This window comes from Symphalangus syndactylus, chromosome 13 (assembly GCF_028878055.3).
Source record: "Symphalangus syndactylus isolate Jambi chromosome 13, NHGRI_mSymSyn1-v2.1_pri, whole genome shotgun sequence".
Taxonomy (NCBI): Eukaryota; Metazoa; Chordata; class Mammalia; order Primates; family Hylobatidae; genus Symphalangus; species Symphalangus syndactylus.
In genome coordinates, this window is record NC_072435.2 from 20,550,516 (window position 1) to 20,578,027 (window position 27,512).

Consider the following 27,512-nt stretch of genomic DNA (forward strand, 5'->3'; position numbering starts at 1 on the left):
GTGCGGATTCACAGTCAGCCCAACACTGTGTTTCCAAGTGAAGTTGGGAGGAGAAAAAGAAAAAGGCAAAAACTTTTAAGGCTTTTGCTTGAAAGGGGACAAGTGTCCGACAACAATGAATTGGGGACGGGTGAGAAGCCGAGTCCGAGGCTGGCTCCCCGCTGTGACGTCACCGCCTGCCCACACTCTGCTCCAGCCTAGCAGGAGAGGCGGACCCACTCTTTGGGAACCATCTGGTTCTTCCTGGCAGACCAGAAAGCCAGATTTTTATGGTTTAAACAAATGTTGGCGTCTATCTAAAAAAAAATCCTTCTGTAAGTCAAACAAAATATAGGCAGGTCAGTTTTGGGCAGGCCTAACGACTGCGCCTGAAATAGAGACAGGAAGCAGATTCTGGTCGTCAGGGCAGGCAGGAACGGCAAAGGCGTGCTGAGGCCTGTGGGCTCTTTCTGGGTGAGACGTCTTTGGAGCTAGAGAGTGCTGGTAGTTGCACAGTGTTGTGAATGTGCTTAATGCCACCGAACTGTTCATTTTTAATGACTGAAATGGTAAATTTTATGTTGCATGTACTTTACCCAAAAAAGGAAAAAAGCAAAACCCTGTTTATCTGTTAGGTTCCAAGGGGGCTGAGCTGGCAGGAGGGCAGCCGGGGTCAGCTGTACCCTTTCTGGAGTTGGAGCTGCCCAGGCCGGCTCCCGCCCTCATGGCCTCAGGGATATCCACAGTGAAATGAAAACCCAGCGGCAGAATCTGCCGCTGAGTCAGGTGCTCACAGGGAGACCTGGACAAGGCTTCTGAAAGATGAGACGCGAATGAAACTCCTCATCAAGCCACTTGCAAAACAACAATGTGCAGGACTGACCAGGCTATGCTGTGGAACTGCTGCTTCTCAGCTGAGATCCTGGGAAGCCCCATCCCGTGCTCGGCTTCAGAGCAGATGTCCAGGATCTTCTGAGAAACAGCCTGTGTCCTTCAAGAGGAGTCCCAAGGTGGCCGGGGGGTTGGTGGGGCTGGGGGATGTCCCCCATCTTCTGGGGCCCATCAGCTCCCCCAAGGGACTCAGGGCTGGGTGGCCGAGGCCCAAGGCTGGCCATTCACATGTGGCCGTGGACCGTGTGGAGCTTCTGGTGGTCAATGAGGTGGACCATCCAGGGGAAGGCCTTCCCGCAGACGCTACACTGGAAGGGTCTCTTGGGGCTGCGAGGGGCCACTGGGCCCTGGGCTCCATCCCTGGGTGGGACGGAATCCCGGGGGCCCTTGCTCCGGGAGGCTTTCTTCCTGGGTGGCTCCAGCAGGTGGATCTTGCCATGCTCTGTGAGGACGGAGCTGTGCAGGAAGACCTTGCCACACTCGGGGCATGGAAAGGGCCCTTCCTCGCGATGGGTCTTCTGGTGCTCGATGAAGTGGGTGACCCAGGTGAAGACCATCCCGCAGTCGGCACACTGGAAGGGCCGCCCACCTCGGGGCAGACGCGGCGCTGCCGAGATGCCTGCAACAGCCTCTTGGGTACCACCTTTGGTGTGCTTGAGGGATGGCTGGTGGCGGCCGCTCTGGTCAGTGTTCCTGTTTCTCCTTCGGGGACTGATTCTCTGAGCACTCGGACCCTTGGGGCCTGAGATCACAGTCCCTTCTGCCCGCAGGTCTGAGGAGGGCCCTGTGAGAAGGTCCTCAGGCTCGTCCCAGATACTCGGCTTCAGAGGCAGGCGGGCCCGGGACCCTGTGGAGGGCGAGGGAGATGGGTCACCTGTAGTGAGTGGATGGCCTTGGCATCTCCCTGTGCCCTCCCTGTGCTCCCTGTGTCCTTCCTGTGCCCCGGAGGACCCCAGTGACTGAGCCAAGTCCAGGCCCTTCCTCTGCTCAATACGGCTCCTGTGCCCTCTGTTCTGTCCTTTAAGATACAAGAGCACATGTGGCCAGCGCAGTGGCTCACGCCTGTAATCCCAGCATTTTGGGAGGCCGAGGAGGGTGGATCATGAGGTGAGGAGTTCGAGACCAGCCTGACCAACATGGTGAAACCCTGTCTCTACTAAAATACAAAAATTAGCCAGGCGTGGTGGTGTGTACCTGTAATCCCAGCTACTCAGGAGGCTGAGGCAGGAGAATCTCTTGAACCCAGGAGGCGGAGGTTGCAGTGAGATCGCGCCACTGCACTCCAGCCTGGGCAACAGAGCAAGACTCTGTCTCAAAAAAAAAAAAAAAAAAGGGCACATGTTTTGGGAGCAGATCCCACAGCACTGGCCCCTTGTTCCTACCTGGCTGGCCCTCTGGGTAACCCCATGCTCCAACACTCTCAGACTGTCTGCCTTGGCTGCCATTCAGGTGGGGAGGCTGAGGCCCTTCTCGTGGGGTGAATGATGTACGTGGCGGTTCTAGGGTCCCCAGATCTCAGTCCTCACAGGAGGTGTGCATGGTTTCTGGGGGAAGTATGGCGTTCACCACTGAAGCCCCCATCTCAACCCATTAACAAAGTCTGTGGCTTTGGGTTGAGGTCCCAAACTCCATTTCCAACCCTTAATCCACATAGGAGCCAGACTCACCCAGCAAGCCAGGGGCACGGGGCACCTCGGCCTCCACCCTGGTGTGCAGACTCTGTGGGAGCTGGGTAGTCTCCAGCCACTCACTTTCCTCAGGGAGTGCTGGGGCTGCTGCCGCTGCATCCAGAATCAGCTCAGACGCCTAGAATGGCAAGCAGAGGACTGTTCGGCAGCTGCCCCTCAGGGGCCATCCTCCCCACCACCACCGAACAACAAAGGAACGGGCGTCATTCCCAAAGGCTCTCTCCCAGGGCAGCGTGTGGTGGCGCGCCTGTTGTTCCCGTGCTTTGGGATGCTGATGCCGGAGGATTGCTTGAGGCCAGGAGTTTGGGACCAGCCTGGGCAACACAGCAAGACTTTGCTTATACAAAGAATAAATAACCACTCCCAAGGAGCTCTTACCAGGACCTGAGACAGAATTCGAGGGGCCCCTGTACAAAATGGAAATGCAAATCCCCTTGTTAAAAAATCGTTGATCATTTCAGGACAGTGACAACAGAGCATTAGATGGAGCCAGGGGACCCGTGCCACAGCTCGGTCACTGTTACCTGCTGGGGCTCCTAACTCCCGTCCCCTAAGACTGCACTGTCCTTGCCCACAAGCCCAGAGGAGGGCAACTTCACAGGCTTCACATCCCACCTGCGACCTATGACCTCTGATGCACCTAACCCTGTCCCGCCCAAAGCGGGGATCACCACTTCCTGGGAGGAGCAAGAATTCAAAACAGAGGGGCTTGGCTTGGTGTCCAGGCTCCAGCCCTGCTCGCTGTGTGGCCCTGGATGAGGAGCTTTAGCTCTCTGGGTTTCCAATGAGGATGTGGGTGCTACGTGCCCAGAGCCTGGTACCATCAAGGGCTCGGCAAACTGCAACGGGGTCATGTCAAAGGAAAACACAGTGACACTTATTAATGCAAATCAGGTTGTTGGAGGAGGTATGTCGAGTCAAACAAAGCATCAGAAAAGACCAGGAGTCAAGCATGCACTGACAAGGTCTGTCTTGAGTGGGTCTTCGCTTTCTGCTGCCCCAGCCCTACCTGGATGCACAGGGGCCTAAGGAAGCTGTCCAAGATTCCCAACAGCTGGGCAAAACCTGAGTAGAGGGATTGCTGGGCTAGAGATGGAGGAGGGAGGGAGGGAGCTGGTGGCAGGAAAGGAGTTAAGGCACAAGATTCTTCCTGCTCTCACGTTGGGAGTATATGGATGGTGTGTTTGGCTGGGTTATTGATTTTTATTTCTTATCAAATGCTAGTTTTGATTGTAAAACATGTTGAATTCTGAAATCGTTAACCAGAGGAGCCACCATCTGCAGGAGTAAAGGCGGGACTCCCTTTTACCCCTCTTCCTGGTACCTGGCTACTGGGGGCCGCTGTGGACAGTCAGGCTCCTCCCTACTTCACCCACCTTGGCGTCTGTGACTAATCAAGGGCAGCAGAGGGGCTGCATGGAGAGAAGAGTGGGTGGCCTGTGTGTGTGGAGAGAGGGGCGTGCTTAGTTCCCCTGACTCTCGGGGAGCATCTGAGGAGCTATCGACACACTTGGGTCGGGCACAGAAACCAAGACATTCCCGGGGCCTTATCTGTACCTTCAAATGCAAACACATCCCCATAGCCCGAGTGAGCCACTGGCCACAGATCTGGGCTCCTATCCTTCCAGAGATGGACCCAGGTTTATTGTTTCAGGGATGATAGGTGGGGAGATTGGAGGGGGGAGGGAGATGCATGTGAGAGCAGTCACACCCTGGGAGAGTCCTGATGCAAAACAAGCAACGAAGAAAAAGAAAACAAGAATAAGGGGCCAGGCGCGGTGGCTCACGCCTGTAATCTCAGCACTTTGGGAGGCAGAAGCAGGCGGATGAAGAGGTCAGGATATCGAGACCATCTTGGCCAACATGGTGAAACCCCATCTTTACTAAAAATACAAAAATTAGCTGAGTGTGATGGCGTGCGCCTGTAGTCCCAGCTACTCAGGAGGCTGAGGCAGGAGAATCGCTTGAACCCAGGAGGTGGAGGTTGCAGTGAGCTGAGATTGCACCACTGCACTCCAGCCTGGCGACAGAGCTATACGCGGTCTCAAAACAAAACGAAAACAAGAATAAAGGAGGAAATAGGAATGCCTGGCAACTTACTGTTGAGGAATTATCTTAATGGCTCTATTTTATTTATTTTAGAGATAGGGTCTCACTCTGTTGCCCAGGCTGGAGTGCAGTGGCGCGATCTCGGCTCACTGCAACCTCCACCCCCTGGGTTCAACCGATTCTTGTGCCTCAGCCTCCCAAGTAGCTGGGACTATAGGCACGTGCCACCACACCCAGCTAATTTTTGTATTTTTTGGTAGAGACGAGGCTTCACCATGCTGGCCAGCCTGGTCTTGAACTCCTGACCTCTAGTGATCCACCCACCTCGGCCTTCCAAAGTGCTGGGATTACAGGCATGAACCACTGTGCCCAGCCAGGAATTATCTTAATGGCTTTAGTTGGGGCAATGGTGCTGGGTTATTTTGGAAAAAAAAAAAAAGGAAAGAGTGAAGCGACATCACCAAGATGGTGGAGTAGGAGATAGCAACCTTCATTTCCCCCTCCCACTACCCACACACAAATCAACTACAGACAGATATTCACAAGCCAGAATAGCCCAGAACACTCAAGGACCCATTGAAAATCTGCAGCAACACAGTGGAGTAAAACAAAAAAACCCGACAATGTCCACCTGAAAAAGCTCACTGGTGAGATAATGCATACCTGAGATGCCAGGAGATCGCTATGAACAAAGAAGAAAAGCAGGGGCCACGAGTATCAGCTATGCGGTGGGAACCACCAGGGACCCCAGCAATGTGCTCCACAGAAACACTGGCATCACTTACCACTGAGGTTCCAACAGTCATTCCCGCCAGGGCCTCAGGGAGCTATGCCCATGGGATCTCAGGGACCTTAGAGTGCTACCCTCAAAGGGCTTCGGGCAGCTATCCTTATAGGCTTCAGGCAGCCCCTCCCCATGGGGTAATGGCGTTTCAATCAACAACGGACCACACACACCACAGTGATCCCGTAAAATTGTAATGACTTTCTTCCACCACCATTTGAAATCCAACTCCATAGCATACGCTGCTGCCTGACCCTGAATGTGCACCAGTACCCCCCTGCCTACAACTCCTCCATCAGCAAAGACCTGAATGAGTACCACAAGCAACACAGAGGAAATTGCAGAGGGATCCAAGATCTGCAGGATGATGGTACAATGTTACGAGCAAAAAGATCTGACGATGTGTCTTGACTTAGGGAAGTTGCAGATTGCACAGTTAAAACAGTTACTGGAAGATCAAGGGGATTTGTATCTGTGCTTTTGGAAAACGCTGCTAGTGCTCTTAAGGCCTTGGAACGGAAAGAACAGGAGCTGGATGGCAAATTGATAGGATCACCACCCACCCCTGCTGCAGAGAGCCAAAAAAGGGGAAAACCCCCCCGAAAGGTTTTCATGGGTGGATTGAGCCCAGCTACTTCTGAAGAACTAACTAAATATTTTGGAGGCTTTGGGGAGATTGAAAATTTTAAAGGCCAGGCACAGTGGCTCACACCTAGAATCCCACTACTTTGGGAGGCCAAGGCTGAGGCTGGAGAATTGCTTGAGACCAGGAGTTAAGACCAGTGTAGGCAACATAGCTAAGTCCCATCTCTCCAAAATTAGAAAATTACCAGGCACTGTGGCTCAAGCCTGTAATTTTAGCTGAGATGGGATGATCACTTGAGCCTGGGTGGTCAAGGCTGCAGTGAGCTATAACTGCACCACTGCACTCCAGTGTGGGTGACAGAGTGAGACCCCCGTCTCAAAAGATAAAAGGGCCGGCCTCGGTGGCTGACACCATAATCCCGGCACTTTGGGAGGCCAAGGCAGGTGGATCACTTGAAGTCAGGAATTCGAGACCAGCCTGGCCAACATAGTGAAACCCTGTCTCTACTAAAAGTACAAAAATTAGCCGGGTGTGGTGGCGTTTGTCTGTGGGGCAGGAGAATCGTTTGAACCTGGGAGGTGGAGGTTGCAGTGAGCCGAGATCATGCCACTGCACTCCAGCCTGGGCAACAGAGCAAGACTCCATCTCAGAAAAAAGAAAAAGAAAGTAAGTAACATGGTCTCACTCCATCATCCAGCCTGGTCTCCAACTCCTGGGCTCGGGTTATCCTCCGGCCTTGGCCACCTCAAGCACTGGGATTACAGATGAAAACTTGGCTCAAACCACATCATTTACACTTACCTACATGCCCCAGGGCAGTTAGTATACTAATTAAGAAACACAGCTTGAAACACTTGCAGGGTTAAAGCTATAAAATGCCTATTCATTGATTTTTTTTTGAGAATTCATAAATATTAAGGATCTGAAACAAACTTCTTTTTCAAATAATTGAAATCTGAAAGCCGTTGGAAGCTAACTGTCCCTGCACAAAGGTTTACAATTGAGAAATATCTGCTGTTCCTATTTTGTCAAGTTTCTTTAATGGCTGAACAAAAAGAAGCTTCAAGTAATGGAGAAGGCATCATCTGAGCGCAGCTGCTTTCCTGGCTGCCTGTGCCATTCCTATGTCTTCCAAATCCTATGCTTGGAGGCCCCCGGAGGGACATTTTTGCCAGGAACCAACCTGATCTTTAAAAGATGAGTGTGACACAGCCAGCTGGGCAGGAGGGTGGAGGTGCCACAGGATGCCGCCTGCCCACGCCCTGGCCAGCCTGACCATGCTGCTGAGTGCCGAGTGCGGGGAGGCCACCCCACCCAGAGGGCACAGGGCAAACCCCAAGCACTGCGGCTGTTGCCCTTGAAGTCCCAGGGGATGCCCTGTGCCTCGTCTTCGTGCCTCGGTGACCAGCCTGCTTGTTAAAGGAGCCCAGCGGCCTAAGCCTGCAACGCTGCAAGGGGTGAGAAGGGCATGCTGCTGTGGGTGCACTGGACTCAAACCTCACATTAGAAGCTACAAAGAACCCCAAATGTGCTTCAGAGCCCCACCAACCCCTCAGCCAGGCTCATCCCTGACACAGCAAATCCACTGCAGCCCCCGTGGCGTGCAGCCCAAGCACCACCCAAGGGAGTGCAGCCCAAGCACCACCCAAGCCAGGGCTTGGGTCAGAGATGGCTCTTGGGGCAGGCCGACCAGTGTGGGAAAACTGTGCCAATCAACTGCTTAAAGAATTGGGGGAAAATAGAAAGTTAAGAAAGAGCTCCGATACACAAGGAAAACTGCAGGTGAGAACCGGCCCTGCCAGCAGGGAGATGTCACTCTCCAGAGGCCACAGAGATGGCAGATACATCTGTCTCCACAGTGACCCAGATCCAACTGAAAGCGTGCAGGAAGACAGGTCTATTGATGCTGAAATCTAGAAATCAAGGTCCACAGATGGAGGCATCTTCAGCCCTGAGGAGGCCAGGCTGTGTCTCCTAATGCCTCTGAGGGTGGGCACAGCAGCCAGCTCTGTGTGGGCAGAGTCCATGTGGTCCTCATTCTCCTCCCTGGGCACAGGACAGCACAGTCAGATGCTCAGACGTGAGGCCACACACAACGGGGCGCCTTCCTGCCTTGGCCTGGCCGCCTCTGGAGCCAGGAGGCCGTGGCAGCCACACCACAGTGTGTATCCAGATATGATTCTGTGGAAGGGTTCTGGGATTCCAGACAGATTGAATCTCCGTGGAATGATGAAAATTACAATTTGCTTGATTATGGAAGTCTCTGATTTATTCCAGCCAAAGTATTAGATGAGCCACTAAGAATCACCACAAATCAGCTCTCACGGCCCTCGCCAGGGTGGCAGCGCAGCAGGAGCACAGGTGCCCAGGCCAGTGGCTCTAGCTCTTCACCTCTGCGACCTCCTTCTCCACCTTCTTCTCCTCCCCTTCTCCTGTTTTTCCAGTGTTGCTACAGTCTTGGCCACCTGACTGGTGGAGACGTGAACATTTTCTTTGTCCACCAGCTCAATCACCTTGACGACGTTGTCGAAGTTGACCTTGCCATCCTTATTTTCATCCAGTGCTGCAGCCAGGCTGGTGAGCTTGCTTTCGGGAATGTGCCTGACTTGCTTCATGGCGTTGATGAGCTGGGTGACACTGATGATGTTCTCCCCCATGGGCACGCCCTTGGCCAGGGCCAGCTTGCTGGCCCACTGGTTCATCTCCAGCTGCGAGATCAAGCCGTCAATCTGCCCGATCATCTGCTGCACGCTTTTTGTCAATCTCTTGCCGGCTTTAGATTCTTCCACGTATTTTTCTTCACCAGTCTTTGAAAGTTCCTTCTTGATCTCCTGCAAGTCCTCACTGTAGTCCTGCATGTCCTCCTTCAGCAGCTCCAGCGCCTCCTTCTCCCTGGTGAGTGACTTCTGTTCCTGCAGCTTAGAGCAGGCATTGCTGAGGATGTTGATTTCCTCCTTAGTGATCTCTTCCTCCTTCAAGCTGTCCAGCACGGGGGCAGTGTCCTTCAGGGTCTCTGACTGCAGGACTGTGTCAGGCACTTCTCGCTGCAGCTGGGGCCCTGGCCTTTGGGGAGCGGCTTCACACATTTGGGCTCAACATCCTTCGCCACCTCCGGACGCTTCTGCAGTGCCTTCTTGCGGTGCTCCTGCTGGATGGTCGTCTCCTCCTGCAGTGTGGCCTCCATCTTGGCCTTGTCCACGTGCTTACCCTCCACCTCGGCCACTTTCACCTGCGCTTCCTTTACCACAATCTCTGGGAGGGTCTGCAGTGTGGACTTGAGCTGGTCAGCTGGTGAGAGGGTGTCCGGGAGGTACATGGTCCAGGACAGGATGAGCAGCGATGTGGGGATCTCCTGATGCAGGTGCAGGTCCAGCCACTGCTTCAGCTTGCCCCTCAGGCGGTTTTCCCTGATGCCCAGGGTCCGCATGCCTCGTGCCCGACATGCCACCTGCAGCTCCTTGACATTCAGGCTGTCCACCCCTTCCTCAGCAAACAGCTTGTCCTCTGCCTTTATGGAGCACAGCCGCATGGTGAGCTGGAAACGCAGAAAGCTGTAGCTCCAGCAGCTTGCACAGGGCCACCAGCTGTGGCCGTGTCAGGTTGTCCAGGGTCAGCTTATCCTCAAATAATTTGGAAAAACGCATGATTTCCTCATTGCTGGGCCTCTCCCCCATCTCCTGGATCTTCTGGAAAAACAGAGAAGTCTTTGGCGGTGCTGCCCTTGGCTGCCTCGTTCTTCAAGGCCATCTCCTCGATGGTGTCCTGGAGGAACTTGACTAGCTCCAGCTTGACCTGAAGCTGCTTCTTCAGCCTCTCCTCCTTGAAAGACTGAGTCTCAGATGTGGATGGCAACATGTTGGGGAAGAGTTTCACAGCAACAGGCAGCAGAAACTCCACGAACGGCACCACCACGAACACGAGGAACGGCACCAGGCGGAAGAGGTCAGCGCAGATCCGGAGGAACTGCCTGCGAGCCCGGCGGGTCAGGGTGTGGCAGTTGAGGATGCGCCAGAGCATGCGTGCTGCGATCTTGGCGTCGATCCATAGCAGGCAGAAGCCATGGTACTGCCTCAGCTCGCGCAGCACCCTCTGTCCCTGGGACCTCACCACCATCTCTGCGGGGGTGCTGTACACCAGGCCGCCTTCCTCCAGCTTCTTGTTCTTATCCTTCAAGGACCCAAGGGACTTCCCTACTACCGAGTCATCACCAACAGGGTGCGAAGAGTGCCAGCCACGGGCAGGAAGGCACCGAGGCTCCAGGACCACAAAACTCACAGAGGTAGAGGTCCATGGCGCTCTGGACACGGTGCGAAGGCACTCGGGCCTCAGAGTCCAACAGCTGAGGTGATCGCCTCTGAAGAACGGTTACACAGGGTGGATGGGCGTGCAGCAGCGAAATGAAACTTTAAGGCAGCTCCTCAACCCCAGGGTGTTCGCAAGCTGAGATGAGCAGGATCCCCCGGACTACCCCGCGGGGCGGTGACTCGAGGCGGCGGCGGGAGGCTGGCGGGCGCCCGGCCGCGGCAGCTCCTCAGTAAGATGGACGCCATGTGCCTGGGCGCTGTGGCCGCTCCGGCCTCCTGCGCGGGCTCCTCCTCCTCCTCCGCCGCGGCCGCGGCTCTTCACCGTCTTGGCGGCTCCTCAGGCCCGGTTCGCGCGGACAGTTGACGGCAGCGGTTGGCCTCGGACAGGAGGCGCCCAGCTCCGATGTTTTTGTTTTTTATAAAGGTTTAATCCTTCTTCCGCTTCTTTCAAACAAACCTTTTGTTTCTGCTGCCCCCAGAGCATAACCTTTTTGTGGGATAATGATGTATCATTTGTTTATTTCTTTTAAAATGACACAGGTTTTTTGTTTTGTTTTGAGACGGAGTTTCGCTCCTGTTGCTCAGGCTGGAGTGCAATGGCGTGATCTCGGCTCACTGCAACCTCCGCCTCCTGGATTCAAGCGATTCTCCTGCCTCAGCTTCCCGAGTAGTTGGAATTATAGGTGCGCACCACCACGCCCTGTATTTTTAGTAGAGACGAGGTTTCACCATGTTGGCCAGGCTGCTCTCGAATGCCTAACCTCTAGTGATCTGCCCGCCGCAGCCTCCCAAAGAGATGGGATTACAAGCATGAGCCACCGCACCTGGCTTGTTCAAGTTTTAATATGTTGTTATAAAAGAGAAAGGTTTTTTGTTTGTTTGTTTTGTAACGGAGTCTCGCCCTGTCACCCAGGCTGGAGTGCAGTGGCGCGATCTTGGCTCACTGCAAGCTCCACCCCCCGGGTTCACGCCCTTCTCCTGCTTCAGCCTCCCGAGTAGCTGGGACTACAGGCGCCTGCCACCTCGCCCGTCTAATGTTTTGTATTTTTTTTAGTAGAGACGGGGTTTCACCATGTGAGCCAGGATGGTCTTGATCTCCTGACTTCGTGATCCGCCCGCCTCGGCCTCCCAAAATGCTGGGATTACAGGCGTGAGCCACCGTGCCCGGCCCCAAGAGTCAGAAAGTTTTTTAGGCCAGGCACACTGGCTCACGCCTGTAATTCTAGCACTTTGGGTGGCTGAGGAGGGAGGATCGCTTGAGCCCAGGAGTTTGAGACCAGCCTGGGCAACATAGTGAAACCCCATGTACACAAAAACTAAAAAAATTTTAAAACATATAAAAATTAGCCGGTGTGGTAATGTGTGCCTGTGTTCCCAGCTACTCAGAAGACTCAGGTGGGAAGATCGCATGAGCCCAGAAGGTTGCGGTTGCGGTGAGCCTGGATCGTGCCACTGCACTCCAGCCTGGGTGACCGAGTGAGATTCTGTCTCAGAAAGAAAAAAAATGTAAAGCAAAAACTTACAGTAAGATAAATTATATTGAAGAAGGAAATATATTTGCCAATTTAGTAGCCTAAGTGCACCACGTTTATGAAGTCCACAGCACAATAACCTGCTAGGCCTTCACATTCACTCACCACTCAGACTCACCCAGAGCAACTTCCAGTCTCACAAGCTCCCTTCCTGGCAAGTGCTTTATACAAGTGTACTATTTTTTATCTTCTATTTTGTATTTTTACTGTACCTTTTCTATGTTTAAATCCACAAACAACATTGTGTTACCGTTGCCCACAGTATTCAGTGCAGCCCCGTGCTGTGCAGGTCTGTAGCCTAGGAGCCATGGGCTGTGCGTGTAGGTGTGTGAGTGCCCTCTGCGATGTATGCACGGTGACGAAACCGCCTAAGGAAGCATTTCTCAAACGGTGTCCCGATGGTAGGCGGTTGTATGCGCTCAGCGATCGCCAGTTGTGCCCACTCCACAGCGCCTCCTGGCGAGCCGGCTGCTCCGGCGCAGAGCAGCTCCACCTGTCCCTCACCTATGCTCCCGCTCTCTAATCCCCGACGACTTCAAAAGCAGAGGTGCCTCATGCAGTGTTAGCACCCTGGCAGTGGGAATGCCTGGGCCCGCGCTCACCAGCACCATCACTGCCCCGATCCTGGAGCTGCCGTCGCTCCACGCGGGCTCCAGGCCTCAGCCCTAAGGCCCCTCCCTCCACAAGTGCGGCTCGCTCAGGGACACTGGGGCACCCTGCTGTGGCTGAGCCCCCCCCCCCCCCACAGCCAAAACCAGTGCCAACAAGGATCCTCTCAGCCACAGCGGCCCTGGTGGGAGAGGGGTGGGAGGACCTCAGCAGCCTTCCCCACCCATGACCCCCCAAAAAGACAGTCCTTTGAGTTGCTGTGTGGTGAGGGGATGGCCTCTGAGCGCGGCTGTGGTTTCCGCGTGGAGTCTGGGATGGGAGAGGGAGTCAGATTAGCACATCTGCCGGCGGAGGCTGAGGAAGCCCGTGGCCAACAACTGTGGTCTACCCAGGTTAGATGCCTCCATTAGATGCAGAAACAGAAACCATGGCCCACGAAACTTTGTTTTGGTGCAGGAGAGGGGCTCTCATGATGATCTTTGAATTTATTTTAGGGGCCGGGGGCGGTGGCTCACGCTTGTAATCCCAGCACTTTGGGAGGCCAAGGTGGGCGGATCATGAGGTCAGGAGATCGAGACCACGGTGAAACCCCGTCTCTACTAAAAATACAAAAAATTTGCCGGGCGTGGTGGCGGGCGCCTGTAGTCCCAGCTACTCGGAGAGGCCGAGGCAGGAGAATGGCGTGAACCCGGGAGGCGGAGCTTGCAGTGAGCCGAGATTGCACCACTGCACTCCAGCCTGGGCGACAGAGCGAGACTCCGTCTCAAAAAAAAAAAAAAATTTATTTTAGGGCCGGGCGCGGTGGCTCACGCACTTTGGGAGGCCGAGGCGGGTGGATCACGAGGTCAGGAGATTGATACCAGCCTGGTTAACACAGTGAAACCCCGTCTCTACTAAAAATACAAAAAATTAGCCGGGCGAGGTGGCGGGCGCCTGTAAGTCCCAGCTACTCGGGAGGCTGAGGCAGGAGAATGGCGTGAACCCGGGAGGCGGAGCTTGCATTGAGCCGAGATCACGCCACTGCACTCCAGCCTGGGCAACAGAGCAAGACTCCATCTCAAAAAAAAAAAAAAAATTTCATTTTAAAGTTAAATGGAAAAAACGAACATAAAGACTACTCCGGCCTAGAATATATTGATCTTTATACCAGTGTGGTCATAAAATATATAATTAAATTTTTTTTCTTGAGACGGGGTCACTTTGTCCCCCAGGCTGGAGTGCTGGAATGCAGTGGCGTGACTTTGGCTTAGGGCAGCCTTGACCTCCCAGGCTCGAGCGATCCTCAAGCCTCAGCCCCCCAAGTAAGGGGGATTTGCCAACAGCAAATGTGGGTATCCACAGGAGCCCAAAGAGTTAACGAATTACAGACCTTTGTAGATCGGCCAGGACAGTGGAGAACCTTCACCCCCACTTGGCCACTGCACCCCCTGATAAGGAACGGGGCACACCACGGGCTGGGGCACTAAAGAAGAAGCAGCGTTTACTCAGGCAAAGGCCTCAGCGATGCAAGCACAGGCCCTGCAGACGATCACCTGGGAGACTGCCCAGATAACCCACTTCTGGGGCTGAGGAAGGAATGGGCTGGGCCGTCTGACAGAGGGAGTGGTCACTAATAAATGTCCACTGGCTTCTGATCACAACTGCTCAGGGGTGCCAAGCAACGCTATGCCCTGTTGGAAAACAGTTCCTTGTCATCAGGAACACCCTGATTTGCCCTCCCCTTGTCCTGTAACGCCTGGGCCTCAGCTGAGTCCTGACAAGGATCTGGGGTGGAAAGCACCCCTTGGCCAGATTGGTGCCTTTCTTTCCAAGGAGGCGGCCACCGCCACCCTGAAACTCACCCCACTGCTTCCTTTTCCATGAGCAGCCTGGGGAGGCGTGTTGACCATGTGCAGGCGGTGCCCACACCCACGGGCACTGAGGGCACTGGACAGTGGATTTCACCCCGCCCCGTCACTCTGGAGTCCACAACTGCTCCCACACTGGGAGAGAAAGCCCAGAATATCCCCCCTGGGAAGATTCCCAAGGCCGCTGAGATCACAGAAGGGGGTTTTTCTCATACAGACGGGCAGCAGGCCCCATTTACCAGTGTTCCTGGTATATGTTTGCATGCCGTGGGCTTCAGCTGCCTTCCCCTCTGCTTTCATATCCTACCCACTAGAACCTAGACACCCTCAGAGAATGCTTTCCTGGCTAGTCCCGTCGCACAGCACCCATGCAAGGCCCAGCTCACTGCTGGGGTGTGGTCTCATGCCCCAGCAGGCAAAGAAGGACCCCTCGCTGGGCTGAGCCTCTCCAGGGTAAAGACTGGATCTCTTGGCCAGGCGCGGTGGCTCACACCTGTAATCCCAGCACTTTGGGAGGCAGAGGCGGGCGGATCACGAGGTCAGGAGATCGAGACCATCCTGGCTAACACAGTGAAACCATGTCCCTAATAAAAAATAGAAAAAATTAGCCGGGTGTGGTGGCGGGCACCTGTAGTCCTCCCAGCTACTCGGGAGGCTGAGGTGGGAGAATGGTGTAAACCCGGGAGTGCAGAGCTTGCAGTGAGCCGAGATCGTGCCACTGCACTCCAGCCTGGGCGACAGAGCAAGACTCCATCTCAAAAAAAAAAAAAAAGACTGGATCTCTGTGCAAACCTGGATAACTGCCCACAGGTGGAATGGGTGCCCTAGATTCCTCTGAGGTCACATGCATGAAGCAACCCAGACACAACATAAGTTTTTCCTTAAACACATCCCACGGGAGGTGACCACTGAGGCCAGAGCTGCCCTGAAGAGCCCGTGTCCCAGCAGCGGGTCACGCTGGCAAGTGTTAGGTGGCTCGTGCAGCTACCCCACAGCAGGGAGGCTCTCCGGGGTCACGGAGATCTGCCGGGAACAACACTAGAGTGACCGGACTAAGGACACTGAGGTCACCAACACTGGGTACCCAGGGCTCCTCCCAACTGCCTGATGCCAACACATCTTCCTACTTGAGGACTCAGGCTGACTTGCCTCAGGCTGGCGTCAGACACAGGAACACAGTAGGCAGCCCCAGTGGCAGTGCTCACCTCTGGCCCTGGCTTCCCCCAGGTGGCGTGGATGGTGCAGTCTCGGCCTCCCTTGGGTGCCCTCTGGAACCTCTGACACCATCCCTGTCCCCCTAAATGAGTCCTTTTCTGCTGTATATTCTTGAGAAGGTGACCATGTAGCATCTGAAAAATGGGTATGCCTCACATTCACTGTAGCTTGGCCTATATTTCCCATAGTCATCATCTCCATTGCTGTATTGGGCATATATATATATATTTTTTTTGAGACATGGTCTCCCTCTGTCGCCCAGGCTGGAGTGCAATGTCACGATCTTAGCTCACTGCAGCCTCCACCTCCCGGATTCCAGTGATATTCCTTCCTCAGCCTCCCAGGTTGCTGGGATTACAGGTGTGAGCCACCATGCCTGGCTAATATTTTTGTATTTTTACTAGAAATTGGGTTTGGGCATGTTGGCCAGGCTGGTCTCGAACTCCTGACCTCAGGTAGTCTGCCTGCCTCCGCCTCCCAAAGTGCTGAGAATACAGGTGTGAGCCACTGTGCCCAGTCGGGCATAGATAATCTGACACAATAAATAATAAATTAAAATTTGGCCAGGCGCGGTGGCTGATACCTGTAATCTCAATGCTTTGGGAAGCTGAGGTGGGCAGATCACTTAAGCTCAGGACTTTGAGACCAGTCTGGGCAACACAGACCTTGTCTCTACAAAATGTAAAAAATTTAGCCAGGCATGGTGGCATGTGCCTGTAGTCCCAGCTACTTGGGAGGCTGAGGTGGGAGGATCGCTTGAGCCTGGGAGTTCGAGGCTGCAGTGAGCCATGATTGGGCCACTGCACTGCAGCCTGAGCGACACAGCCAGACCTTGTCTCAAAATAATAATGATGATAAATAAAAATTAAAGTAAGTTTTTGTCACTTAAAAATTGGCCAGATATGATGGGACTTCATGAACTCCCCAGTAAAGTAGTTCATATTGTAAAAAGTAAAGTAAGGCCAGGCGCAGTGGCTTACACCTGTAATCCCAGCACTTTGGGAGGCTGAGGCGGGTGGATCACAAGGTCAGGAGTTCAAGACCAGCCTAGCTAACATGGTGAAACCCCGTTTCTACTAAATATACAAAAATTAGCCAGGCATGGTGGCATGTGCCTGTAATCCCAGCTACTCAGGAGGCTGAGGCAGGAGAATTGCTTCAACCGGCACCTGGGAGGCAGAGTTGCAGTGAGCCGAGATCGCGCCACTGCACTCGAGCCTGGGCTACAGAGCAAGACTCCATCTCAAAAAAAAAAAAAAAAAAAAATGCAAAGTAGAAGTTCCTCTTCAAAGACTTTCCTCCCCATCTAATTAGGAATAAATAGTAACTTCTCTTAGAAGCAAAATTTATTCAAAGACCTGTGCTAACATTCTTAAATATCCGCTAGCCATAATAAAAAAAAAAAATCAATGTATTTTATGTTCTTAGCTCCCATAATTTAGCCTAAATATTTGCCCTGGTGTGCTTATACAGGTCCAAGCAAGCATTAGGTCATAGCCTGTTCCTCTTCCTTATTTGAAGGTGTTTTTACCTTTCTCAGCATTCCACAAGTTACTTCCTTCTTCCTTTGTTCTCCTCTGCCTTTGCCTCTTTTAAAAAGTTCTTTTTTTTTTTTTTTTTTTGAGATGGAGCCTTGCTCTGTCGCCCAGGCTGAGTGCAGTGAGTGACCTCAGCTCACTGCAACCTCTGTCTCCCGGCTTCAAGCGATTCTTCTGCCTCAGCCTCTTGAGTAGCTGGGACTACAGGCGCCTGCCACCACACCAGGCTAATTTTTGTATTTTTAGTAGAGATGGGGTTTCGTCGTGTTAGCCAGGATGGTCTCAATCTCCTGATCTTGTGATCTGCCTGCCTCAACCTCCCAAAGTGCTGGGATTACAGGCACAAGCCACCGTGCCTGGCTGCCTCTTTTAAAAAGTTCTAAGTTGCTAGCCAATCGGGACAAATACAGAATGTGAGGGCCTGTTCCAGCCAACGGAAACCAGACACAGCAGTAGGGTGGATGCATCAGGTTATAAATGACCATGTCTCCTTTGTTCAGTGTACTCTCGTGGCAAAACTGCTGGCGAGTGTACCCTTTCTGCAGAAAGTAAAAATGGCCTTGCTGAGGAAATTAAATTTATGTTCAAGTGCTATTTCTTTATGGCACCAGGGAACAAGCATTTCAAACAACATGGCCGCATGTAAGTTAAAACAAGGCCTTCATGGATTAAAACTCATTATCTATAAAAGCTAATTAAGATCGGGCATGGTGGCTCACGCCTGTAATCCCAGAACTTTGGGAGGCTGAGGCCGGTGGATCACTTCAGTTCAAGAGTTCGAGACCAGCCTGGGAAACATGGCAAAACCCTGTCTCTACTAAAAATATAAAAATTATCTGGGTGTGGTGGGGCACACACCTGTAGTCCTAGCTACTCAGGAGGCTGAGGTGAGAGGATCACCTTAGTCTGGGAGTTCGAGGCCACAGTGAGCCGTGATTGCACCACTGCACTCCAGTCTGGGCAACAGTGAGATGCCCCCTCCCCAAAATACAGAAAACATGGAGGGAAGCAAAGATGCTGCAAGGCTGTGAGTGGAAGGTGCGGAGGGCTCGGGGGGCTTGGAGGGGAGGCCAGCAACCTCAGTCAAGGATGAGGGAAGCTGGGTGGCCCGGAGAGAGAGGTGGGGGTGTCCCGGGGCCACGTAAGCTGTCAACAGTGTGCTGGAGGGATCGAGGTCCCGACACAGCCAGGGATTGGAGGTTATTGTTCAAGAGGACAAAGAAGAGAGACAAGGTTATCATTCAGAGAAGGAGAGAGAGGGGCCTGTGGTCTGAAGAAGAATGAGGACATGGCCCTGTCCAGTGTCAGAGGGAAGGGAAAGCGATTCGATTTTGTTGCTGCTCTAGTCTGAAAGTTTGTGTCTATAAAGTTCATATGTTGAAGCCCTAACCCCCAAGGAGAGGGCATTAGGAGGTAGGGCCTCTGAGAGGATCAGGTCATGAGGTTGAAGCCCTCAAAATTGGGATTAGTGCCCTTTTAACAGAGCCCCAGAGAGTTCTCCTGCCCTTTCCACCCTGTGAGGTTACAGGGAGAGGGCACCATTTGTGAATGAGGCAGCCGACCCTCAGCAGACACTGGATCTGCTGGCACCTTGACCTGGGACTTCCCAGTCTCCAGAACTGTGAGAAATTAGCTTCTGTGGTTTTTTGGTCTTGTTTTGTTTTGTTTTCCCCAGATGGAGTCTTGCTCTGTTGCCCAGGATGGGGGGCAGTGGCGCGATCTCGGCTCACTGCAACCTCCACCTCCACAGTTCAAGCAATTCTCCTGCCTCAGCCTCCTGAATAGCTGGGATTACAGGCATGTGCCACAACGCCTGACTAATTTTTGTATTTTTAGTGGAGACGGTGTTTCACCATGTTGGCCAGGCTGGTCTCAAACTCCTGACTCCATGATCCGCCTGCCTTGGCCTCCCACAGTGCTGGGACTACAGGCATGAGCCACCATGCCCAGCACTTCTGTGGTTTATAAACCATCTGGGCTATGGTTTCTTGTTTGTTTGTTTTGAGACTGAGTCTAGCTCTGTCACCCAGGCTGGAGTGCAGTGGCGTGATCTCGGCTCACTGCAACCTCCGCCTCCTGGGTTCAAGCGATTCTCCTGCCTCAGTCACGTGAGTAGCTGGGATTACAGGTGTCCGCCACCATGCCTGGCTAATTTTTTTATATTTTTAGTAGAGACGGGGTTTCACTGCGTTGGCCAGGCTCGTCTTGAACTCCTGACCTGGTGATCTGCCTGCCTCAGCCTCTCAAAGTGCTGGGTTACAAGCGTGAGCCACTGCGCCCTGCTGTTTTTGTTTTTTGAGTTAGGGTCTCACTCTGTCATCCAGGCTGGAGTGTAGAGACGTGATCATAGCTTACTACAGCCTTGAACTCCTGGGCTCAAGTGATCCTCCTACCTCAGCCTCCAGAGTTGCTAAGACTACAGGTGCACGCCCCTACACCTGGCTAATTTTTTTTTTAAACATGGGGTCTTGCTATGTTGCCCAGGCTGCTCTTGAACTCCTGGGACCAAGTGGTCCTCCCACCTCAGCCTCCCGTGAGGCCCCACTCAAAGTTTTGGGATTACAGGGATGAGCCACCACACCCAGCCGTATTTTGCTATAGCACCCAGAATGGACTAAGCCAGTGGGAGAGACACATGTGCAGTCTTTCAGCCTGTTACTTGGCTGCCTGAGAGTGGGCCTTGGGCCTAGAACACCTCCTTACCAAGAGATACGGGGTCCCTCCAGTTTGTGCTGGGCGCAGTGCCTTGTGTGGGGGTTTCTGTTTCCCAACGTGTGCCCCTTTGTTCTGTTCAGGTATGTGCTTCACGTGGCACCTGGACAGCCCCACTGTTAGGTCAGGCCCCCTCTAGGAGGGACCTGCTGGCCCCCGCCTGACAGCCACATGGGCCACGGTGCTGTGGCCCCGTCTCTGCTCTGTGAGCAAAACCTTGCTCCATTCATCGTTCGACCGTGCTGTGTTTCCCGTTGTGGCTCCAATACCGAGATCCAGGGGCAGAAAGTGGTCAAACTCACAGTAGCCCTGATCATACGAACACACGCTACTCACTTAACGGTTCTTACTTTTGTTCTTTTGTGATTTTCCCATTACTCCTGGATTTCTCTCACGCGTCTGCGTGGCCCCACCCCTGATTTTAATCTCTCCAGCCACACGGAGATCCGCTTGGCTCCCAACCAAGCAGGGCCCCTCCCGTCGCCTTGAGGCCTGCGCAACAGCAGGTCTAGCTGCAGGGGAGCCCTCAGCGTTTCCTTCTGGCCCCGCCCAGAATCCTGGGTTCACTGAGGGAAGATGATCAGGGGCAGCAGGACTTTCTCAACACACCCAGCATCTGGTGTGGGTGACACAGGAGGATGGGTCCTAACTGCGAGGCTGGGAAAGGACAGGAGGGGCCGGGGTGAGGCCCAGAGGCACACGGCAAACACACACCTGCGCTGACTACCCTCGCCCAGCACTGAACCCCAGGAAGCTTGGGGAATCCGTGAGGCAGGCAGGGAGTTTGGAGGCCGGGCTTCCTGGGAACGCTGGGGGAAACCTCACACAGTCCTTGGATGGGGCATCCTTGAGGCCGTTCCGGGAGCGGCACGCACGCCCTGGGGTGCAGGAGCACGGAGCTGGGGGCCCCGGGCTCACCTGCGATGGTTCTCTTTGGGACCTTGGACTCTTCCCATCTTCCTCCTCACCGAAACTCCAGTCCTGGTGTTCGACCGAGTCCAGAGATACCAGAACTGTGCAGGAGAAAGGGATCGTGAGAGGGGCCTATTCTTCCCAGAGCCCCCAATTCTCCAGACCTTCTGGGGAGGGCAGACTTTCCCCGAACATCCCTGCAGCACCCCTGAGGCGCAGGCAAGAGCGGCCGCAGGGCTGTCATTCTCTCCCTCCACGTGGCTGCTGGGCAGGAACCTGTGGTGACACCGAGGACCGCTGAGGACAAGTACCCTCTTCACTCGTACTCCACACCGCTGTGCGCCTCCAGAAGCCCACGAGGACACGCACTGCAGCACTGACTAACTGGGAGGCCTGGACACTGTGACCCCTCTGCTCCCCAAGCCCCCCAGGGCTGTGTGCACAGAGGACGACTGCTGAATCAGGGTTCAGGACACCATTGACAGAAGGGTCAAGACGTGGGAACCAGGCCAGGCGCGGTGGCTCACACCAGTAATCCCAGCACTTTGGGAGGCTGAGGCAGGAGGATTGCTTGAGCCCAAGAGTTTGAGAGCAGCCTGGGAAACACAGCAAGACCCCTCCTCTATTTATTTTTTAATTAAGAAAAATTCAAGACCGCGGCCACATCTGGGGTGTCAGGCAGAGCGGGGGACAACAGGACTAGGAGACGTGCACAGGGGTTCAGCTGATTCCACTGGTTGTTCCTTTTTTTTTTTTTTTTTTTTTTGAGACGGAGTCTCGCTCTGTTGCCCAGGCTGCACTGCAGCCCAGCGTGATCTTGGCTCACTGCAAGCTCCGCCTCCTGGGTTCAAGTGATTCTCCTGCCTCAGCTTCCTGAGTAGCTGGGATATAATGTAGGCATGCGCCACCACGCCCGGCTAATTTTTGTATTTTTAGTAGAGACAGAGTTTCACCATGTCGCCCAGGCTAGTCTTGAACTCCTGCCTTGTGATCCGCCTGCCTTGGCCTCCCAAAGTGCTGAGATTACAGAGGTATTGCTTTTAAAACAACCCCAAGTCAGCCTTTCTGGAGGTTGGGCTTTGATAGGGCTGGGTGGCCGGTGCAGGGCTGTTCATTATACTTGCTCTACTGCTTCGTAAGTTCAAAATATGGAATGTAGAAAGCAGACCACCGCTGTGGAAGACAAATAGAGCCCTTTGCTCAAAAACGATGAATTTCCAGAGTGACCGTGGAACATTAAACCTAGCAGGGGTGGCTCTGGGCTGGGATGGCTGTGAGGTCCACGGAGCTCCAGAAGCCAGTGCTCTTGGGCCCCCTCTGCCCCAGGAGCAGAGAGTTCAAAGGGCCAATTCATCTGGCTTCTGCCTTGCCGCTTACAGGGCTACCCTTGCGCCTCTGGAAAGCTCAGCCGTCACAGCTTTCCTAAGCATGGCACCGGCTCCCCTGGGGCAGTAAGGGGACCCTGGACCCTGTGTTCCGCAAACTGCTCATCACTGTTAGCCTATGGAAATGCTGTAGTGGGAGGGTGCAAAGGGAGGGCCTGTTCCTCTCCCTTGCTCCAGCCCTCTTTTCTCTGAGCTCTGATCCAACCCTTCTCACTCCCAGCCTTTGCTCCTGCAGCGTGGCTGCCTGGCACCCTCCTTGCTGGGGCCCTGCTGGGGAAGCCCTCCCGAGGCCACAGTGCCACGACTGCTCTCACCATCCGTGGCTGCCTCTTTTGGCCACCAAGTGTCCAATCCCTGCACTTTTGTCACTAGGAAAAAAAGAGCCCCACTCATGGGACTGGGCCCTGGGTGGATGGAATCTCGACGTGGGGTCACAGGGGCAAAGATGCAGGAGGACAAAGCCCTCTCAGGGGAGAGGAGAGCTGAGACAGGAGACGGGGAGGGAGCCCAGTTTGAACCCCCAATTTCCCAGCTCCCAGAGTCGGGATGCAGACCTAAGCGTCTCTCCCCACCATCAGCCAGCCATGGGGCCTGCGCCCTGTGAAGGCTTAAAGATCTCTAGGATTCCTGAGTGTTGCAGGAGGCGCTGCAGGTGGCTGGGAGGAAGTGGCGAGGCAGCCTCCTTCCCAGAGAGCAGCCGGTGAGGAGCAGCGGACACAAAGCCACAGGACAGATGGACGCATGGGAAATGGAGGGATCTTTAATCACCGACTGAGTGAGAAATTCGAGGCAGATGAGGCGTGCAGCACATTTATATGTAAAAATAATTAAAAACACAGCCGCGGGGCAGGAGAGGTTTGCTGGTCGGGAGGGGCCGGGCAGGGGTGGGAGCGACGTGGGCGGCAAGGAGGGCAGTTCGGTCCTCGGAGACGTCAGGCCCCCTGGCCCGGCCCGGGGCACGAAGCCTGCGCCTCTCACCTTCCTGCTGGCACATCTGTGTGAGGTCCTCCACCAGGCTGGCGGCCTCCCTGCAGCTTCGGGGGCCCTGTGACTGCACCCAGGTCCGCATCTTGCTGGGCAGCGCGCCCAGGAACTGCTCCAGCACCAGCAGCTCCAGCATCTGCTCCTTGGAGCGCGCCTCAGGCCTCAGCCACTGGCGGCACAGAGTCCAGAGCTGGCCCAGCGCGAGGTGCGGCCCGCCCGCCACGTGGTACTGGAACTGCCGGAAGCGCAGACGCTGGGCTTCGGTGTCCCTGGGGCTTGCTGGCCCAGGGTCTGCGTCCTGCTCACTCGGGGTTGGGGTCTGGGGGCGTCTGGGGGAGGCAGGGGCTTTGGGCCGTGGGAGCATTTCTCTGGCCACAGGGCCCCTCTGAGGGGTGTGTGTGGACTGGATCCTGAGTCCCAGTGGCTCGGGACAGAGCCGGTGTGGCAGGCGGGCAGAATCAGCAATCAGGGGCCTGCAGAGAGGGGCAGGGACAGAGGGGCCACATCAGATGGTGGCCCTCCGTTCTCAGGATGCCCCTAGCTCCTTACTTCCTTGTTCTGACCTCCAGCACCCCAAGGAACTAACCTGACCTCTTCCCACCTCCTGACCTAATCTTCCACATGCCTCTCACAGGCTACTCTGCACCGAGTTCAAGCCACTGGCTGCCCCAGGACCTTTGCACCTGCCATCCCACCCCAGCCCCTCCCCCTCCCACCAGCTCCTCGCCTCGCAGATGTCCTGGCCATCATCCTCATGGCGCTGTCTTCACAACCTCCATGACTTTCTGAACACAACTTTTTCCCTTACTTAGTGTCTATCTCCCTCTCATTTAGTCATTCAACACACATTGACTGACGAGCTGCAGGAACAAGAATGCCTGCCCTGTGGTGTGGCCATCACTGCCCAGTGAAGTTCCTACAGGGATGTAAACATTCTCTACCCATGCAGCCACCTACATGTGACTGGGAGCACCTGAAATAGGAACTGAATTTTACATTTAAATTCCATTTAAATGGAAGCAGCCAGGTGGGCTACATAATAACGGATGACAGCACCACCAGCAGCAGCTCTGCCCATGGTGTTATCTTTGCTGTCTTCCTGCCTTTCCTACCAAGTCCAAGCTGGGGGTGGAGGCCAGGAAGAGGGCAGGGGAGACTGGAGACTCTGAAAAGAGAGGGAAAGTGGGAAGAGTAATTTAAAAATAACCTTTTGTGGCTGGGTGCAGTGGCTCACACTTGTAATCCCAGCACTTCGGGAGGCCGGGATGGGTGGATCACCTGAGGTCAGCAGTTCGAGACCAGCCTGACCAACATGGCGAAACCCTGTCTACTAAAAATACAAAAAGTAGCCGGCGTGGTAGTGCACACCTCTAATCCCAGCTACCTGGGAGGCTGAGGCAGGAGAATTGCTCCAACCCAGGAGACAGAGGTTGCAGTGAGCCAAGATCGCACCCCTATACTCCAGCCTGGGTGACAGCATGAGATTCCATCTCAAAAAAAATAACCAAAAATGAGTTGGGCATGGTGGCGCGCACCTGTAATCCCAGGTACTCAGGAGGCTGAGACAGTAGAACCGCTTGAACCCAGGAGGCGGAGATTGCAGTGAGCTGAGACTGCGCCACTGCACTCCAGCCTGAGTGACAGAGTAAGACTCTGTCTCAAAAAAAAAAAAAAAGAAGTTACCTTTTGTACATTTTTCCAAGCCCACTATGGTGAACATATAACTGAAGAAAACATTAAAAGTTGTAAAAATAAAAATAAGCCGGGAGGTTTCGGTTGTTTGTCTTTAACAATTGTACTCTGGACTGATCTGCTGGTGAGAATATAAATTGGCACGACCTTTCTGGAAAGCACTGTGGCCATTTATATGTCAAGAACACTTGGTAGACTGCGTGCAAGATGCAAGATTCGGGCAACAAGATTCACTACAAAAGCGCCCAACAGTTGAACGTGGTGGGATCAACTACCTCCTCCATCATGTGATGGGAGTATTCAACCGTGCCCAGTACACAACACCATGACATGACCACGGGGAGTAGACACATGATGTACAGATGACATGAGGCACAGGGAACGTGGGATGCAGGATGATGCATGAGTGTCATAGAAAGTGACTCCTGGGAAGACGCCCACGGGGGGCGGCCAAGTGCTTTGTGCTGTTCATACTTCTCTGAATCTCCTCCAAATGGTGTCGGGATCCCATGTGACCTTCATCAACATGGAAAAACAAAACAAAACAAGACATCTTTAGGAAGGATTTTTAACCATATGGCAAATGCTTATGACAAGTGAAAAGGAGGGATTCCACGGAATTTTTCCCTCTTCATCCTCTGCTGCATTTTTCATACACTCTGCAGTTCTTGTGCATCTGGTTTTACAATCCAGGAGAAAGGAGATGTGCAGGGTGGCAGAAAAGGCAACTCACGGGAACTGTGCCCAGCCAGCCATCTTCGAGTCAGCGTACCTGGCCACCTGCACCCTGATTGGGAAACTACCACCTTGGTCTTCCCTGCCGAGGCCACAGGCAAAAATGCTCTCTTATGTTGTATTCACACTTTTATATATGTAGTTTTGAATAAGAAAAGAGGGCCCATTTTGAAGCTCCACAGGTTCAAGAAGTCCTTTTGCCCTGGGGCCTCAGACCTTATACTCTCTCAGGTGCTCATGGCAGCTCACCCTGGAGACTCTAGGGAGGGGGGCTGTAGCCCCTCAGCATCCTTCAGGGTCCTGGGCTGAGGTCTGTGGGAGGAGAGGCTAAGTTTATCGGGGATGAGGGTAAAGAGGAGGTCTTAGCAGAAGGCACCAGAGGTCCATGGGTGTGTCTGGGGTCTATGTGGGGGCTGATGTGGAACACCTGGGCCAATGTGGGGGTACCTGAGCTGATGAGAGTCCTGGACTGATGGGGGGCTGTTTCTGGAAGATGAAGAGGGCCTGGGATGATATGGAGGGGACTGAGGTCTACATGGCTGGTGAGGAGGATCTGGGCCCCCCCACGGGCAATGCTGTGATGGCCCTGGGGTCCTAGAGGTCTACTTTGGTGGGGGTCTGGGATTAATGTTGGGGATGTGTGTGTGTGAGAGTGTCACTTGGAGGGCTCAGTGCCTGTGGAAGGGCCAGGTTCACCTGGCATGGGCACTGAGATCTGCAGCCCGAGCCCCAAATTCTATTGTGGGGATGGGCAGAAGGGCTTTGCCGCTGATGCCGGATGCTTAGTGACATAGAAGACGTGTTCACTGCGCCAGTCAGTGAATGGTTCTGGCTCTGAGAAGGGGGTTTACAGTGGGGAGGGCGTTGGGAGCTTAGGATGCCACACGGAGGAGCTCCATAATAAATGGGCTGGGGAAGTGTGCAAGGGCAGCGCACTGGGAATACGGGGGAGGGGCAGCGACGACGGCTGGGGACGGCTGGTTGGGTGGAGGATGGTGGGGTGATCGGGTGGGGGATGCGTCGGGGGCGGCTGCTCAGAAGGGAGATGGGCCTGGGGCGGGGAGGAGGAGCTTGTAGGGAGGGAGACGGGTCGGGGGCTGCTGTTCCAGTGGGGGATGGGCCCGGGGGCCCGGTAGGGAGGGAGATGGGTCCGGGGGCGGCTGTTCAGGAGGGAGATAGGTCCCGGGATGCTGATCAGGTGTGGAAGGGAGAATTTGGACGCGGCTGAGCGGTGTCTGGGCGGGCAATGGGGGTACGTAGAGGGGCTTCGGCCTCAAACTGACAGGCGGATGCCAACAGGGGTCGGGGTCCCTGCGGAAGGGGCGGCCCCAGCCCCCCCAGTCCCCGCGCCGCGTGGCCTCTAGCCTTCCCCTTCCCTCCCCCACTGCGACCTCAGGACTCCCGATGGGCTCCGGAACCCTGGCCCGGCCCGCCCCCGCCCGGGCCCGGGCCCGGGCCCGCCTCCCCCGACGCGCGCCCCTGGACCGCGATCCCGGGCTATCTCCCGCCGACGCGGCGCCGAGCCCCTCCCGGGTGGGCGTCCCCATGGACGCTCTGGCGGGCGGAGGGACGGATGGGCCGCGGCGGACTCACCGCGCGCGGGCTTCGCTCGGGCCTGGGCCGCTCGGTCATGGCGACCCCTGGGCTGGCGAGCGCGCCCAACGCCGCGGGCGGACCCCATCCCGGCACCCTGCGCGCCGCGGGCGGCCGCCATTGGTCCGCTGGATCACGCCGGGCGTCGGTGACAAGTCACCGCCGCGGGACTCCCGGGCAGGGGCGGGGCTGTGACGCACGAGGCGGCCGGGGCCAATCAGAAGCCGCCTGGGATGAGCGCGCCGCCCCTGCCGTGCCCTCTAGTAACCTCGGGCCGCGGTTCCAGTCGCCTTGGCAACGGGTCGCGCAGCGTCAGGGGCGCTGCTGCGGGAAGTGGAGAAGGTGGCGGTTGCGGGGATGAGCATGTACGATGCGGCCGCGGGGCAAAACGAGGGGGTTCCAGACACGCAACCGTTCTATACAGTGTCCAAGGGTAGTATGTTAAAACGTTTTTAATATAAATATGCTTAGTACAAG

The 27,512-nt window shown here is 54.8% G+C and overlaps 2 protein-coding genes and 1 pseudogene across 5 annotated transcripts in view; 1 reads left to right on the forward strand and 2 right to left on the reverse strand.

Annotated features, from left to right (window-relative positions):
* Window positions 1-27,412, reverse strand: ZSCAN1 (zinc finger and SCAN domain containing 1). Of its 4 annotated transcripts, none has more exons than XM_055239945.2 (6): window positions 27,036-27,412; window positions 25,182-25,223; window positions 23,010-23,488; window positions 20,653-20,747; window positions 2,538-2,676; window positions 1-1,717 (listed from the first exon to the last, which is right to left on the reverse strand). In XM_055239945.2, exons 3-6 carry the CDS (start codon window positions 23,377-23,379, stop codon window positions 1,095-1,097), a joined length of 1,227 nt encoding a protein of 408 aa, XP_055095920.2. In that variant the 5' UTR covers window positions 23,380-23,488; window positions 25,182-25,223; window positions 27,036-27,412; the 3' UTR covers window positions 1-1,094. The 4 variants fall into 4 exon arrangements, with proteins under 4 accessions (XP_055095920.2, XP_055095918.2, XP_055095921.2 ...); XM_055239943.2 differs by having other exon boundaries at window positions 24,983-25,223; XM_055239946.2 differs by lacking the exon at window positions 27,036-27,412 and having other exon boundaries at window positions 25,182-26,863.
* Window positions 1-27,512, forward strand: part of ZNF418 (zinc finger protein 418) — a 165,195-nt gene that overhangs the window by 21,416 nt on the left and 116,267 nt on the right. The gene's annotated exons all lie outside the window — the stretch shown is intronic.
* LOC129461029 (mitochondrial proton/calcium exchanger protein-like) lies at window positions 6,459-10,563 on the reverse strand (annotated as a pseudogene).